The sequence below is a fragment of the Piliocolobus tephrosceles genome, chromosome 4 (genome assembly GCF_002776525.5).
Source record: "Piliocolobus tephrosceles isolate RC106 chromosome 4, ASM277652v3, whole genome shotgun sequence".
Lineage (NCBI taxonomy): Eukaryota > Metazoa > Chordata > Mammalia > Primates > Cercopithecidae > Piliocolobus > Piliocolobus tephrosceles.
In genome coordinates, this window is record NC_045437.1 from 92,415,153 (window position 1) to 92,430,873 (window position 15,721).

At 35.2% G+C, this 15,721-nt stretch overlaps 1 protein-coding gene across 1 annotated transcript in view; it reads right to left on the minus strand.

The window, feature by feature from the left end:
- The window catches only part of TTC37 (tetratricopeptide repeat domain 37), a 98,510-nt gene that overhangs the window by 46,735 nt on the left and 36,054 nt on the right, over positions 1 to 15,721 (minus strand). Inside the window, exons 20-29 of the mRNA XM_026454252.1 lie at positions 13,189 to 13,365; positions 12,954 to 13,098; positions 12,714 to 12,792; positions 12,567 to 12,628; positions 12,397 to 12,453; positions 10,869 to 10,937; positions 9,570 to 9,644; positions 8,479 to 8,620; positions 5,565 to 5,658; positions 2,871 to 2,948 (exon numbers count right to left, since the gene is read on the minus strand). Coding sequence (XP_026310037.1) covers positions 2,871 to 2,948; positions 5,565 to 5,658; positions 8,479 to 8,620; positions 9,570 to 9,644; positions 10,869 to 10,937; positions 12,397 to 12,453; positions 12,567 to 12,628; positions 12,714 to 12,792; positions 12,954 to 13,098; positions 13,189 to 13,365 — 978 coding nt within the window. The remainder of the gene's footprint in view (positions 1 to 2,870; positions 2,949 to 5,564; positions 5,659 to 8,478; positions 8,621 to 9,569; positions 9,645 to 10,868; positions 10,938 to 12,396; positions 12,454 to 12,566; positions 12,629 to 12,713; positions 12,793 to 12,953; positions 13,099 to 13,188; positions 13,366 to 15,721) is intronic.

Genomic DNA, 15,721 nt, shown 5'->3' on the forward strand with positions numbered 1-15,721 from the left:
GGGGGGGGGGGGGGGGGGGGGGGGGGGGGGGGGGTGGATCACAAGGTAAGGAGTTCGAGACCAGCCCGGCCATCATGGTGAAACCCCATCTCTACTAAAAACACAAAAATTAGCCGTACATGTAATCCTAGCTGCTGAGGAGGCTGAGGCAGGAAAATTGCTTGAACCCGGGAGGCGGAGGTTGTAGTGAGCCGAGATTATACCACTGCACTCTAGCCTGAGCAAGACAAAGCAAGACTCTTCTCAAAAAAAATAATAATACCTTACACTAAGTTTCTTCTGATAATTTCATGTGTACTTCCTTTTTTATAGTGGTCTACTAAATTACAAATTGTCTCTCTCTTTTTTTTTAACAAACTTTAATTAAAATCCCAAATTACAAAAATAATTTCAAGTTGACTTTTATATGGATCTCTAATTTTTTTAAGCTTAATAATTAATTAAATATTACCCTATGAGTATGGTTCTAGCATCTTTGCTAAGCTTAACAAGTCATAAAATGCCTAGTCAGAATCAAACCTATCTTTTGTGTAAACTGTTTATCTGCACATTTTTCTTTTTTGGAGGGCATATAGACACACTAAAATTCCATGAACAAAAACATTATTCTTTTTTGTGTTTAAGAGGGAGGAGGCCGGGCGCAGTGGCTCACACCTGTAATCCCAGCACATTGGGAGGCCGAGATGGGTGGGTCACTTGAGGTCAGGAGTTCAAGACCAGCCTAGCCTGGCCAACATGATGAAACCCCGTCTCTACTAAAAAAATACAAAAATTACCCAGGCGTGGTGGCGGGCGCCTATAATTCCAACTACTGGAGAGGCTGAGGCAGGAGAATCACTTGAACCCAGGAGGCAGAGGTTGCAATGAGCCGAGATCGCATCACTGCACTCCAGCCTGGGCAACAAAAAAGAAACTCCATCTTAAAAAAAAAAAAAAAAAAAAAAAGAGGGAGAAAAATATAAACTGTAATATATACTAAAGTGCAATACTTATTAATAACAGAAAAATAACTTGTTTTTGCTTAAAGATAAAAGGAACTTGTATAAGCTCAACCGCCATCATCTGAAGAGATTTAAGATTCTTCTTTCTGGTATCCATCACCATAATCTGAATCTGTTTTTATTTTTAATGTGTTGTGGAAATCTTTTTACAAAATCTTTTTAATCTTTGAGGATATGAATGGGGGCTAAAAATATAGGCAACCTTCACTTATAAATAAGTTTTTAAAAAGTGAAAGAACTTATCAAATCAATACTTAAATTTTGATAAAGGAAAGAGGACTATCTTAGATTGTTTATGGATACATACATATATATTGAAAGTATTTCTTTAAATGAACACTATCTTCTAAGACGTGCGTGCTTTTGGGAGAAAAGAATGGAACTACGGAAGGGAATGTGGGTGCTTCAATGAATCTATCTGAAATTTTTCTGGAAAAAGTAACCTGAAGGTTGGGCGCGGTGGCTCACGCCTGTAATTCCAGCACTTTGGGAGGTCAAGGTGGGCGAATCATGAGGTCAGGAGTTCGAGACCAGCCTGGCCAACATGGTGAAACTCCATCTCTACTAAAAATACAAAAAATTAGCTGGGCGTGGTGGTGGGCACCTGTAATCCCAGCTACTCGGGAGGCTGAGGCAGGAGAATCTCTTGAACCCTGGAGGTGGAGGTTGCAGTGAGCCAAGATCACGCCACTGCACTCCAGCCCAGGCAACAGTGCGAGACTCCATCTCAAAAAAAAAAAAAAAAAAAAAGAAAGAAAGAAAGAAAAGTAACCTGAAACAAGCTGACAGAATTTTAAGATACAATTTGATTGATGAGTTTTCATTAAATTATTCTATTACTCACTGTATGTTTGCAAATTTCATACATTTCGTAAAAGTAAATTTTAAAAAAACAGATAATCTGTTTTCAATTGAAGGTATACATTTTCTTCTAAAATACTTACATTAGTACTTAGATTATATAACACATCAAAACTAAAAATAACAGATACTTTATTCCATACAATATATCTGTCCTCTACTTCAACAAAATCTTGGAACTGACAGCTCTTTCAACTTTTAAATATTTTTTCAACTTTTAAATATTAACAGTTTAAATGACTAAAAGGAGAAGCAGTCAGAACAGTATAATTTTCCAATTCTGGATATTTTTCAAGTACACAGTTATAAAAGAAAATAACTGGCTACCTAAGGTCTACCATGTAGCTCCTTAAAAGATGTGGCACTAATCCTAAAACATCAAAGTATAGTTTTAACAGTGTTTTGCAAACTGCACCATTCAAGTTTAGGGCACTCTAGGACGCTGCCTTAACTTGAATCAAAAACCTTCCTCCTACAATACTTCCATCCTCTGGTGTTAGTTCTACCCTCTAAAACAATTGGTTCTTAATCTTTCTTTCTTTTATTCTTTTTTAGAGTTAGAAGTCTCTGAAAAACTGAGGAAAGATATAGAGCTCCTTCCTCATCCCCAAAAGGTACCCACACAACAATTTTTGTGTACTATTTCAATGGAGTTACTGGACCCCTAATGTCCATCCTCAGTTTAAGAATATATAGCAAATCAGAATAAATCTAATTCCTCTTCCAACTAACTAGACTTCTACTATTAGAGATGGCCACTACCTCTCTTCCAAATGTTCTCATCTCCAGTCAACAAACCATGAGTTCTAAATCTGCTCCATACAAAGCACACCGGGGTTAGTTAGCATCATAGGTACAGGAAACTATTAACAGAGCCTGTTTCTATGGAAATTATGTATCCTACATGTCCCACTGTTCTGGGAACTAGTCAGCATATCACCAGTTCCACAGCTTTCACCAGAAAAATACAATCAATTGATAGAATTAATGGAGAAAAAATATGCTTACCATAACAATCTGCCGTAATTTCTCATCGCAACATTATAAGTATCTTGGTCTTCTGCACTCTGTAACAACACAATTGCCCTTAAAAAAAAAAAAAAAAATCAAGGTATTTTAATTTATCTCTGTGCAATAGCATACTGTTACCTTCCTCTTTAGCTGAATCCACAGATATCTGTTCATTTAGTTCTACTAATTCTTTGGTGCTAGTTATAATAGCTTATTCATATTTTATTAAGTTGGTACAACAAAAGCACTTACAGATATTTAGATTTTAAACTGTTGGGAAAATAATATCTAAATGACCTCTTAGTAAGTGAAATTTATTACATTTGAGCTCTAAATATTCCAAAAATCTAAATATGGGAAATAACTATGTCACAGTTTAAAGTTTTGACATATTTGGAGTTCATAGAAAACATTCTTGAAACTATTTATATATTAGTAGTTTGAGTTAGGAAGCCAGAAAATTGAATGCTTTCATGCATCCTTGCTTGTACATACAGAAAAAATATTTAGAGAAAAGTAAGTTGAGGGAAGAGGACTAGTCACTACAAGTCCCTCAAGGATTGGAATAAATAACCTGCTGACAACGTGTATTTTCTTCTTATGCTTAGTTCCCTATGGGCAGGCAGGGAAATGTCTTAACGACTAAAAAGAGTTGGATATTTAACAAGATTTTTGGTTTTTATTTTTGTTCCCATTTAAAGAGGACAGGCTAGGGAGAAATAGCCAACAAAGATTTTCTATCTCCCTGATGTTGCATGAAAAACAAGAATTTACTAGAGAAGCCTAAAGACAGTATTATAGAGATGAAAAACTATACCCCTATTTAGATTTATGCCTAATTTGTGGTTTCAACCATCAAATACTTGTTTAAAGCAGAAAACAGCAGTGATGATCAGTCAAGAAAGTGGTACACACACCCAAGTGACTGTGGAGATGTCATTTTAAGCCTAAGGTGCAACCAATGTTAAATTCACAATATCTGCAATAATAACGATATGTCGTTTTTATTTATGTCATTTATATATATGTCATTTGCTATTGCAAAAAAAAAAACAAACACCCTAGCTGCCTAGTTTTCTCTGTTTAAAAATCTTGCTCACTGTTGCAGTCTGTCATATTTATAGTTTACTGTTAAGTTTGTTGGCTTTGAAAGAAGCAAAATAGTGGTTTTTCATATGCATTTATTTTCACATACTTTTTCCATACACACCTGGAAAAATAACTTCTTGATTACACAAGCTCCAGTACCATCTAATGATTACTCCTTTGAACTACAGAGAGATCCATAAAAGGATATGGCAAAGTATTCAGGACACCTCAATTATTTTTCACTTGACAAGGCTTCCTGTAAATATTTATTTAGATTTAGGGCAATAATGTGCCTCAGAGATTAGGCAACCAGGTCTTTTTACGTTTCATCTAGTAGTTGGTCATGAGATCAATAGTTATTTTCTTATCACCTATCCATTAATTTACATAGAAATTTATGTAGATTTCATTTCCTACCACTCTCCAGCTGGTCATTCCATTGCAGCACACTGGCTTTCTTATTTTGTAAACATGCCAAATCTACTCCTCCACTTCTCCACTTCTCTTGCTGTTCCTTCTGCCTAGAATCGTCCTGCCCAGATAAACAAGTGGCTTGTGGTCTCAGTTCACTGAAGTCAGGCCTCAACTGCCTCCTTAGTTAATCTATCCATTCTTAAACTCACCTGAAATGTCACTTCCTGCCCTGCATTCTCTGGCCCTTTACCCTACTTTAATTTTCTTTCTTAGCAATTATTATCATCACAGATGTTTATTAGCTCATCATGTCTCTCAGCCACAGAACACATGTTCCATGAGAATAAGGCCTTTGTCTTTTTTAATTTACTGCAAAATAGCCAGTGCCAAGAACACTGCTTGGCACACAGTAATCAACAAATATTTATTAAATGAATAAATACATAGTAGATATTAAAGTCATTCAAACAAACACATCACAATGTTATTTCTTGTCTCACTGAACACATTTTCAAATCTAATAAAGTTAGACAGATAAGTTCTTAAAAGACAGACTTTTCTAAAAATTTGATAAGTTTTTTGTTTTGTTTCTTCTTTCTTTTCTATCGATTTCTCTCTCTCAATTTCTCTACCCCACCTCCTTAAGATGAGCAACAAAAAACAAAATATAGCTGAAAATTTGGGACCACATCTTTTCACCTTCTAAGATGTAATAATAGTATACAAGGAAACATCAGGAAAGGAGTCAAAACAATTATTTAGTACCTTCTTCCTGAGAATGAAACTAACATTTGAAAAGCTAACTGATAAACAATGATTGCATTGCAATTGATGTAGAACTTGGTTCCTTAGTTCAGCTAAAACCAGGTCCTTGTCATACAAGCAGGAAAAGTTAGGCATGCAGACACATTGAAGGGTGAGGGGAATGGATTTATTGGGTGAAAAGGAAAAAAGAAAAAACCCTCTTAGCAAAGCGAGAGGGGTTCCTGCTAACAGGCCCCTGTCTCACAGATTGATTCCAGGCCACACACACAAGAAATGAAGAGGCCAGGTTCCTCTCTGCCTGCAAATGGCATGAACTTCCCCGGGCTTCACCCCGTTCTCCCAATGCACAGGCCAGTCAGAGATTCTCCAGGAACCCCTCCCCTCATCTTCCTCCTGCATCTATCACAATTAAATGTAGTTTACCTTTGGTATGCATTTGCTGCTTCCTTTTTGAGTTGCAGATGTTCGTTTAAGTAACCCAACATTGTGAAAGCTGGAGCATAATTCTGAATTCTTTCTAGAAAATGAGAAATATCTTCATTTTTACATACGTATACTGATGATACTAACAAAATATTAGTTTTATTTTTTCAGTATCTTAAATACCAGATTGCCTCTTGAGATCACTTACACTGTTAAGAATAGTGGCCTGATTTTATCTTGAATATAATATGACAGTAAAAACTTTATTAACTCTTCTAATCACTGAATAATGTCTAATAGTTATATTTGATTTTTAGTTGTATTTTAGAATTTAAACATTTTTATGCCCAAAGGTATCGTAACTTGAAATTATAGTTCTTGTTAAAACCAGTCATGAGATTTATAAGGAAATTCAGTTCTTTGGCTAATTACTTAAACCTTCCTATGATTAAATTAAGTAATAATTTCTCTTGGTGGTTCTGTTCCAACATGTATGTATTAAAAAAAAAAAAAATAACAAAGTCAGTATTGTACACTAGAAACAGAAGGTAAGTCTAGTACTTTCAGTGCAGTATTTTGAAATTTTAATGTCAAAAAACATCATGTATCTGAAACCACCATTTCAAAATTATAACTGAAACGGTGACAGAAATCTGACCTAACTCTATCTTGCTTCTAACCTCCATGCTGTCCTCGTTCATTCCTGGGTGTAGGCTAAACTAAAAATAGGAGGAACTTGGTTTATAGTTTATAGTTAGAAACAAAGATGACAACAGCCCTTTCCCAAAACAAATCCCCTCCTTGCCTGGGGACTAGACCTGCCTTTGCAGGACTAAGGAATTAGTCAAAAGATTAATTACGGTTTAGGAGTCCTGCAGCTGGAGGCTACAAGATTCTGACCCTCCCCAAATTGCTCCTGGGGATAACATCACTATTCAGAGCCTGCACTTGATGGATCAGCCGGCATCACCCAGATTGATAAACTGGCTCACCTGATCTTGTGGCCCCACCCAGGGACTGACTGTGCAAGAAGACAGCTTCAAATCCCTATGATTTCATCTCCGACGCAACCAGTCAGCACTTCCAACTCAGGGCCTGTCCACCACCATCCACCAAATTATTCTTAAAACATGCTGATCCCCAAATGCTTACGCGGGGAGACTGATTTCGGTAATAACAAAACTCTAGTCCTCCGCGCAGCCGGCTCTGCATTAATTACTCTTTTTCTATTGCAATTCCCCTGTCTTGATAAATTGGCTCTGTCTATGCGGCGGGCAAAGTGAACCCGTTGGGTGATTACCTATCTAAGAAGGTAAAATGTAGAAAAAGAAACATATCTGATATAATCTACTTAAAAGCAGTAGTGGAAAGTAAGCCTTCAAATCCTTTAGATTATTTAACAAAGTACATCGTAACCATATCTTATGATTGTTAGGTTCTAAGATCAACAACTAAGGTTAAAATCATATAGTCAAAGTTATTCTTGAAAAATCCTTCAAGTCACAAAAGAAAGAGTCAACAAAACTGAGTCAAAATAAGCATGAGGGCCAGGCGCAGTGGCTCAAGCCTGTAATCCCAGCACTTTGGGAGGCTGAGGCAGGTGGATCACGAGGTCAGGAGATTGAAACCATCCTGGCTAACACAGTGAAACCCCGTCTCTACAAAAAATACAAAAAATTAGCCAAGCATGGTGGCAGGCACCTGTTAAACCCAGCTAAACGGGAGGCTAAGGCGGGAGAATGGCTTGAACCTGGGAGGCGGAGGTTGCAATGAGCCGAGATTGTGTCATTGCACTCCAGCCTGGGTGACAGAGCAAGACTCCGTCTCAAAAAAATAAATAAATAAAAAATGAGCATGAGGAGATCCATGCATTCACATGCCACACCCACCCTAAGACAAACCTACCCTAAGTGCTGATGTTGGTAAATTAATTGCCTAGTCTACTGCCTCAGGCTAAATGCATGCAGAGTGCCACAATCCCCACAATATCTACAGTGAGGCATTTTCTCTCCTGCTTTTCACAATTTGTCTGATTCTTTATATTATTTGACTGTCAATATTTACTGTTTTCAGTATTCCTGCTTAAACTCCTTGCTTCTTTATTAGTATTTTGTCAAAAGTTAATGAAACTAACATTTTCTTGAGCATCTAGGATATGCCAGGCACTCTGCATAACATTTTGTACAAATCACCTTATTTAAACACTAAGCAATAAATACTTTCCTGTTGAGAATTTTGGTAGCATGCCCAAGGTTTCAATCAAGGCTACTAATTGGTGGAGCAGAGATTAATAACCAAAATCAATGGTAGTTTTATTTAAAAAGACGAGAAATTATTACAATAGATGGTTAATAAAACTTCATCACTCTGTCAACTTCCTAAACCTAAACGTATTTTTCCAGTACCTTCAAGAAAAATTAGGTATTAAGTGGGGAAGCTACAGTCACTGGGTTTGGTACTTCATTTATATTATCTCATCTAGTTCTCACAACACTACAATCCAGGTATTGTTATATCCACTATCCAAGCAGCAAATAGAAGTTAAGGGAGGTAAAACACTTGGCCTAAGACTGCAGAGAAAGTAAAAGGCAAAGCTAGAACAGCAGCAACTGTTCTAGTGTATAGTGGACAGTGTATTAATACATTCCACTATAATACACTCTCCACTATAATAAGGAAATTACTTTTATCTTGCATCATTAGGTAACAATTTTTATCTTTCTTCAAAAGCCTTTAGTAAAATTTACAAAGTAAAGACTGCTTCGCCACTGCAAAGAGAAGGCAAATTCATGTCTTAAAAAACACCAATATTTAATTTGAAATGAATTAAATTAAAAAATTTTACTTTTAAAAATTATTTAAATTATTTCAATAGCTATTCAAATATCTTGCTATTATATAACAGGTACCTTACCTACGTATTTATTCAAAACAACTTGTGCTGCTGGAATAGCATTCATCTGGAGGATGTTGTACTGGTACAGCTCTGTTTCTCTGTTGCTTTTATCTTGCAATGTTGTGCAGACCCAATACGCATAACCTAAAGCTCCTTCAGTCTTTAAAAAGCCAATGTTAACAAGCAGACATAGAATAATAAATATGTCAATAAAAATTATAATAAATAAAACAATGCACTTCAATACAATAAATATCCTAGAACACATCTCAGTGTTCTTTAAGTCAACTGTTAAAAGTACCTTTAAATGAAGAGTCTCTATGATAAAACACAGCTGAGAACATATTGAAATTACTTGTTCCAATCCTAACTAGAAGAATCAAAGAGGATAAAATGCAGAAAACAGAGCCTCGCCTGATGGGTTGGCTTTCCCCTCCATGCCAAAGGACAAACCAAAAAAAAAAAAAATTCTAAAACATTTTCATAAATAATCTAGAAATGTCTACCATGCCTACTCCTTATCTCATGTCTATCTTTTTCCTAGAGTCTCAGTTTCTATTCTATTAATATATGACTACTACTGTATCTATTAAATCTCAATGTCATTTCTTCACCAGCTCTTGAAAGTTGGAGAAAAAAAAATGGTAGCTCTTTAATTCCAGACGACTAACCTGTTTCTAATAAAGAATAAATAATAAAAACAACTGATGTCATTAACATCTAATACCACTTTTCTATTCATTTTCTTTTTCCTTTTCTTAGAGACAGAATCTTGCTCTGTTGCCCAGGCTGGAGTGAGATGGCGTGATCATAGCTCACTGTATCCTGAAACTCCAGGACTCAAGCAATCCTCCTGCCTCAGCCTCCTGAGTAGCTAGGGTTACAGGTATACACCATCATACCTGGCTAATTTTTAATTTTTTTTTTTTAAGACAGGGTCTTGCTATGTTGTCCAGGCTGGCCTCAACTAATCCTCCTGCCTTGGCATCCCAAATCACTGGGATTATAGGCGTAAGCCACTATGCCTAGCCCAATATCTATTCATTCCCTTAACAAAGATAATACTTTTCTCATTAATGAATACTCAAGAAGAATGTTCAGATTCTTACATGCATATTTAGTTCCGTAGTGTGCCTGAAGAGATCCATAGTGTCGTAACTTCCAACTGCCTCAGCAATAAGAGCCTACAAAAGGAAAAAAACAGACTCTTAATGTGTTTAAAAGAAAATAACAATAATAACAAAAAATGAAACTGTCTAGAAGAACCAAAGGTTTACTAGCTGAGCTTAAAAGCAAAGTTAACCAAAGGTTTTCACTTCTATTGTTATTAACTAAATCTTCCAGGTACCTGCTAAAATAAATTATTTTTAAAACCAAAAATACTTTTAAAATTTAAAAAAAGTGATTCTGATAATCATCTAAGATCTACTGACATAGAGCAGTACTACGCGAAGTGAGGTCCCTTGGACCAGCCTCACAATCATCACTTGGAACAGTTAGAATGCAAATTCTTGGGCTCCCTGGGTTCAATGGTTGACATAGAGGTTAGCATAGCAATGCCTCTGCTCCCAGATGCTACCACAGTGAATGGGAACAGGAGTTTGCCTTTCGAGCTCTGCTTGCTTCACCAGTTAACTAGAATTAGGCCCAAGAGTCTAAAACACAATAAAAGATCTCTAAACTCTGATTAATAATTTTCTAATATGGGTGATGCTCCTACTCTCTGAACCAAAGCAACTAACTGCTTACTAATTCATTATAATTCCTCAACCAGGCAAGAACTTTGAGGCCACTCAATCTAATCCCCTTCTTTTTCAGGTGAGAAAATTAAAATCCAGAAAAGTGATATGCTAAGGTAAAAAAAGAAAAAAAAACAGTAGGTAACAGACTCAGACTAGTAACAAAGTATCCTGATTCCTATTTGGCATTACAAAAATCTAAATTTGGGGGAGGAGAGAAAACTCATAAACAAGTGACAAATCAAATATGAAGATTTTACAGAAACCTAATACTCAAAATGATCTTTGTAAATGTGCATTTTCTTTGTACATGAGAGTTACACAATACAGTTATGGGTTTATTTTTTAGGCACAGTAATGTCAGACTGGTAAGTGTTCAGAGGCCCCCCCAAATCAGAGTTAAATCCTTACAAGCTATGTGGCCTTAGGAATGACACTTAGGATCTCTGAGTTTCCATTTCCACAACTATAAAGAGAGTATAACATCAACCACATTTCAAAGAATTGATGATAGATTAACTGAAATAGTGTATACGAAGAGCTAAGCACAGTGACTGGCACAAAGTAAGTCCTCAAATGCTATCTGTTACCATTATTATCACTGTTATGCATATCAGTCAGTTATTTATATCAACAAGCTTATTAGTAACTATATGTTATATATCTTACTTGTCCAATCCAGCACATTAAGTAAGATGGATCAAGGGACTGGGCCATTTTGAAAGCTTCATGAGCTTGCTAGGAAAAAAAGGCAAAAAATATTATAGCAAGTCATTTTATAAACTTATTAAACCGCTTAAGTTTAAAAAGCATAAAATAAGAGAATAAATCAAACCTCTCATCATAAATATGTATGAACATAAAACTTCACTGTTTAAGCATAATTAGCAATGCTTAAAGCAGTGTTTTAACTGCACAGTTCTAGAACACTCCTAGGTGCAACAGATTTCTCCCCAGGTTAGGAGTTCTGAACCCCAGCAAAAGGGGGTTCTACCTTGTAGTCTGCAGAACTTTTAACCAACCAATCATACGCCCATTAGCTAGCCATAGGTTTGAAGGCAATGATTAAATAAGACTATCTATTCCCCCTTTCTTTTAGCTTAACTGGGAGGATAAGAACTCACAACTAATGAAGTTCTAACCAATGAAGTCCCAGACATGTATTATACTGCTACTAGAGGAGTGATCAACAACATAATTCTGCATTAAGCAATGAGGAAACTTCAAAAATATCTAACTTGGACACATTAACTTTGATGCTTTTTTTTTTCTGCCACAAAAAATAACTTTTTATTACATACTGCTTTATACTATTTTCTCAATAATCTATGTAAGGCAGGAAACAGTCTTATTTTTCCTGTTTTTAAAAAGTAAGCTCACGGGTAACAACTATCCATGCTACAATAAAACTACATCCATAGCTTACTAAGACATTGTTTTATTTAAATTTTTTTTTTAAATTTTATTTAAAATTTTTAAAAAATGTATTTTAAAATCCAAATTAATATTTTATTTAATCTATTTACAATTTTCTAAATCCAGTCTTTTTTGCAGTGACTTAATGTATCCTTGAGAATATTGTGAAAGCTTTTTGGAATGAGACTCAATATACTGGCTGAAACACAAAACAGTTCAAACGTGGTATTACCTATAGATTTGTGGAAACTTTCCAAACATGACCTATAAACATGCTCCCAATCACTTTAGTTCTCATTGCCTAATGAATAATTGCTCAAGTATGACAAATTACACTTGCTGTTTAAAGAGATTAACATCTACTAAAGCCAAAATGTAAAGTACCCAAGGAAAGGTTAAATTTAAGCTTCTAGAGATTGCTACCTGTCTCCCTTGCGCTTATCCACTCCACCCCCAACACTATCTACACAGGACTTCTCTTACATGTGTACAGATAAAAAAAAATGCCAAATTGACTCAGAATAGAACTGTCTTAATCTCTAAATGAAAAACCAACATAATCATAAAATCAGAAGTTTCTTGAAGGTCATAAAAAGGAAAATAAATCTTACACATTAATTATTCAACATAAATTGAATATCATCAATTAACTAGCATACTGGAGAGCATACTGGCTACCTAACGATATGCAAAAACATTTCTCCACAAGAAGCTGAGCTACTGAGGAGATAATAACATAGAAAAATTTATTTTAAATATGACAGACAGGCAACATATTTACCTCAATATTTTCATTTGTGAGGTATAACACTCCCAAGTTGGTCCATGCAACAGCATTCTAAAAAACACACATTTTTTAAAAAAAATATGCCCCTTGTCTACTTGAAAGTCTCAGAAAATTAGTAATATTAAATTTTGAAGTTATTTTTCATAGACACATAGAATACTCACAATTTGTTCTGACTGGATTGATTTGATGAAACAGTGCTGAGCAAGGGCATAATTTCCAATACCTGAAAAATACAGAACTTGATGAAACTGAACTTTGTTTGAAATATACAATCTTCTAAAAATATTGAAGTGTTACTCAATTCTCACCACTGTAACATGCAACCACACCAAGAGCATTCCAGTATAAGTGATTATTACTGTCGAGTCTCACTGCTTTTTTCAGACACTGAAAAGAAGTTAAATTAGATTAATTTTTATTTCTTGGAATAGCAGCATGTATATCAAGATATATGTGGTTTTATGTGAAAACACTATTTACTTCAAAACATCTTTGAGAAAAGCATTTAGCTTTTTAAAAAGTTTACAAAAAATTTATATAAACCATACATGTAAAGATTTCTCCAGCAACTCCTTAAGATCATTCATGTTGCTGCCTGTTTCTGCTAGATGTTTTGCTTGGCGATAATAATTAATTCCAAGATCACACCATGTATGAGACGTAGACATCAGTTTTAATGCACGACCATAACACCTATGGGAATACAAAAGTGAATGTTATGGTTTTTGTTACAATGCCTTAATTCAATTCAAATGTTATTAACTGGCAATCTTTGCAAATTACCTTCCTCCAAGGTGGAGGAGCTCATTTTTCTTTAATACTTGTTTTCCTTCTTTCTGACCTAGAAGGACTCCTAAAACATGAACATTCACTTTAGATGGTGAGACAGCATACAGACAGGTACAAGCATCCCCCGCTAGCTTCCAGAGGCAGGACACATCAGCTCGATGCTGTAGAGCACTAAAAAAAGAAACAATGTCATTCTTATAAATTATTTATAAAAAGCATGAAGCTTATCTCCCTGATTATTACTTAAAACAGAAAAACTGTACACTAAGCACCGCAAATGCTTTACTAATCTCCTCCTAACTGAATTGTATCATACCACCTCCCTAATAGCAAGGGAAGGAGAAAAGGAGAAAGGGAGGGAGGAAGGGATTACTTTAAGTGCCAGAAATTTTGTGGACACTTTTTTTTGGTTACTCTTCACCATTTTTATTAGAAGTAGCAGCAAATAAGTTTTCCAGGACCAATTTTCTTTTAATATTAAAATGTTAAAACTATGCTTTTTGTGTTTAAGCAATGACCAAGGTAGTAAAGTTCATAACTCTCTTACAACTGACCATTGTAAACTCAGGTTTTTGCTTTTAGATCTTCTCTCATGCTGTGTAGTTTTGACTACGTCCCCACAAAGTTCATGAGTTGGGAACTCAATCTCCAGGGCAACAATGTTGAGAAGCAGGACCTTTAAGAGGTGATTATGTCATGAGGGCTCTGTCCCCCAAATGGATTAATACTGTTATTGTAAGAATGGGTTAGTTGTCACAGGAGTGAGCTCCTGATAAGAGGGTAGGTTCAGTTCCATATTTTCTCTTGCATTCTGCCCTTCTGCCATAGGATGACCCTCACCAAGATGCCAGCACCACGCTCCTGGACTTATCAGCCTCCAGAATCAAGTCAAATAAACTTCTATTCTTTGTAAATTAACCAGTCTGTGGTATTTTGTTATGGCAGCAAAAAAATCAATGAAGACACCTCAAATAAAATGTACCAAATATACTTGGTAAGATCTGAAAGATTTTTATAAATTTTATTTTTTAATTGGCATAACTATATATATTCATGGGGTACAGAGATTTTTTGATACATATAATGTATCGCGATCATATCAGGGTAATTAGCATATTAATACTCTCAAACATTGATCATTTCTTTGTGTTAGGAATGTTCACTATCCTTCTAGCTATTTGAAACTATATATTATTGTTAACTATAGTCATCCTACAGTGCTACAGAACACTAGAACTTATTCCTTGTATCTAGCCATAATTTTGTGTCCTTTAACAAATACTACCCCTATATCCCTTTCCCCTACCCTTCCTAGCTTCTAATATCCTCTGTTCTACTTTTTACTTCTATGAGAACAATTTTTTTTTTTAGCTTCCACATATAAGTAAGCACATATGGTGCTTAACTTTCTGTTCCTGGCTTATTTCATTTAACATAATGTCCTCCAGTTCTATCCAAGTTGCCTTAAATGATAGAATTTCATTCTTTTTTATGGCTGAATAGTATTCCATTGTATATAAATGCCACATTTTCTTTATCCATTCATGTGTTGTTGACTATCTAGGTTGATTACATATCTCGACTATTGTGAATAGTGCTGCAATTAACATGAGGGTACAGATGTCTCTTTGATATAATGATTTTCTTTCCTCTGGATAAGTTCCCAATAGTGGGATTGCTGGATCATATGGTCTTTCTACTTGCAGTTTTTTGAGAAAACTCCATACTGTTCTCCACAGTGGCTATACTAGTTTGCATTCCCATAAACCATATGAGTTCCCTCTTCTCCACATCCTTGCCAGCCTTTATTTTTTGTCTTTTGAATAACAGACATCCTAACTGGGGTGAGATGATACCTTACTGTGGTTTTGATTTGCATTTTCCTGATGATTGGTGATGTTGAACATTAATACCCTGAGACCAAAAAAAAAACAAAACAAAAATCTAAACATGAAAATCTGAAGAACTATATTTATTGAAACAAGAGCAGACTGAATGAACAAGCTCAAAAAGCAAAGAGAAATATTAATTATGGTGACAGAGGGCAATTCCTTTTAGAATGAGAAAAACTTCAGCTATACATTTCTCTTCATTTTTCTCTTCTCAAGATCTTATAAATAAAACATGGCAATTTCATTTAAGCCAAGTCTCAATAGTCAGCTATCACAAGCTGCTATGTTACTGGCAGATGGATAAGCAGATGGAACATTTTTCATAGCCTTTTCTACTCATGGAGTCCAGCCAAAAATCATTTTCCAATGTCTTCCTAAGAAATAATATTAATTATTGTGGTCATGACTAAAAGCCTACTGAGAATCAGAAGGGCAATACGATTTGGAGTTCCTTTGCCTAAATATCTTAGCAAAATTTCTAAGATTGACAGCAAAAAATGAAAAAAGAGGGGAAAAGTAAAACAGAGGCAATTTTAACAGGCTAAATTCTTATTTTAAGTTCAATAAAAATATCTATAAATTGAAGTAACTTATATCACTCTTACACAATAATTGTGATAGTATTAACACCTTGT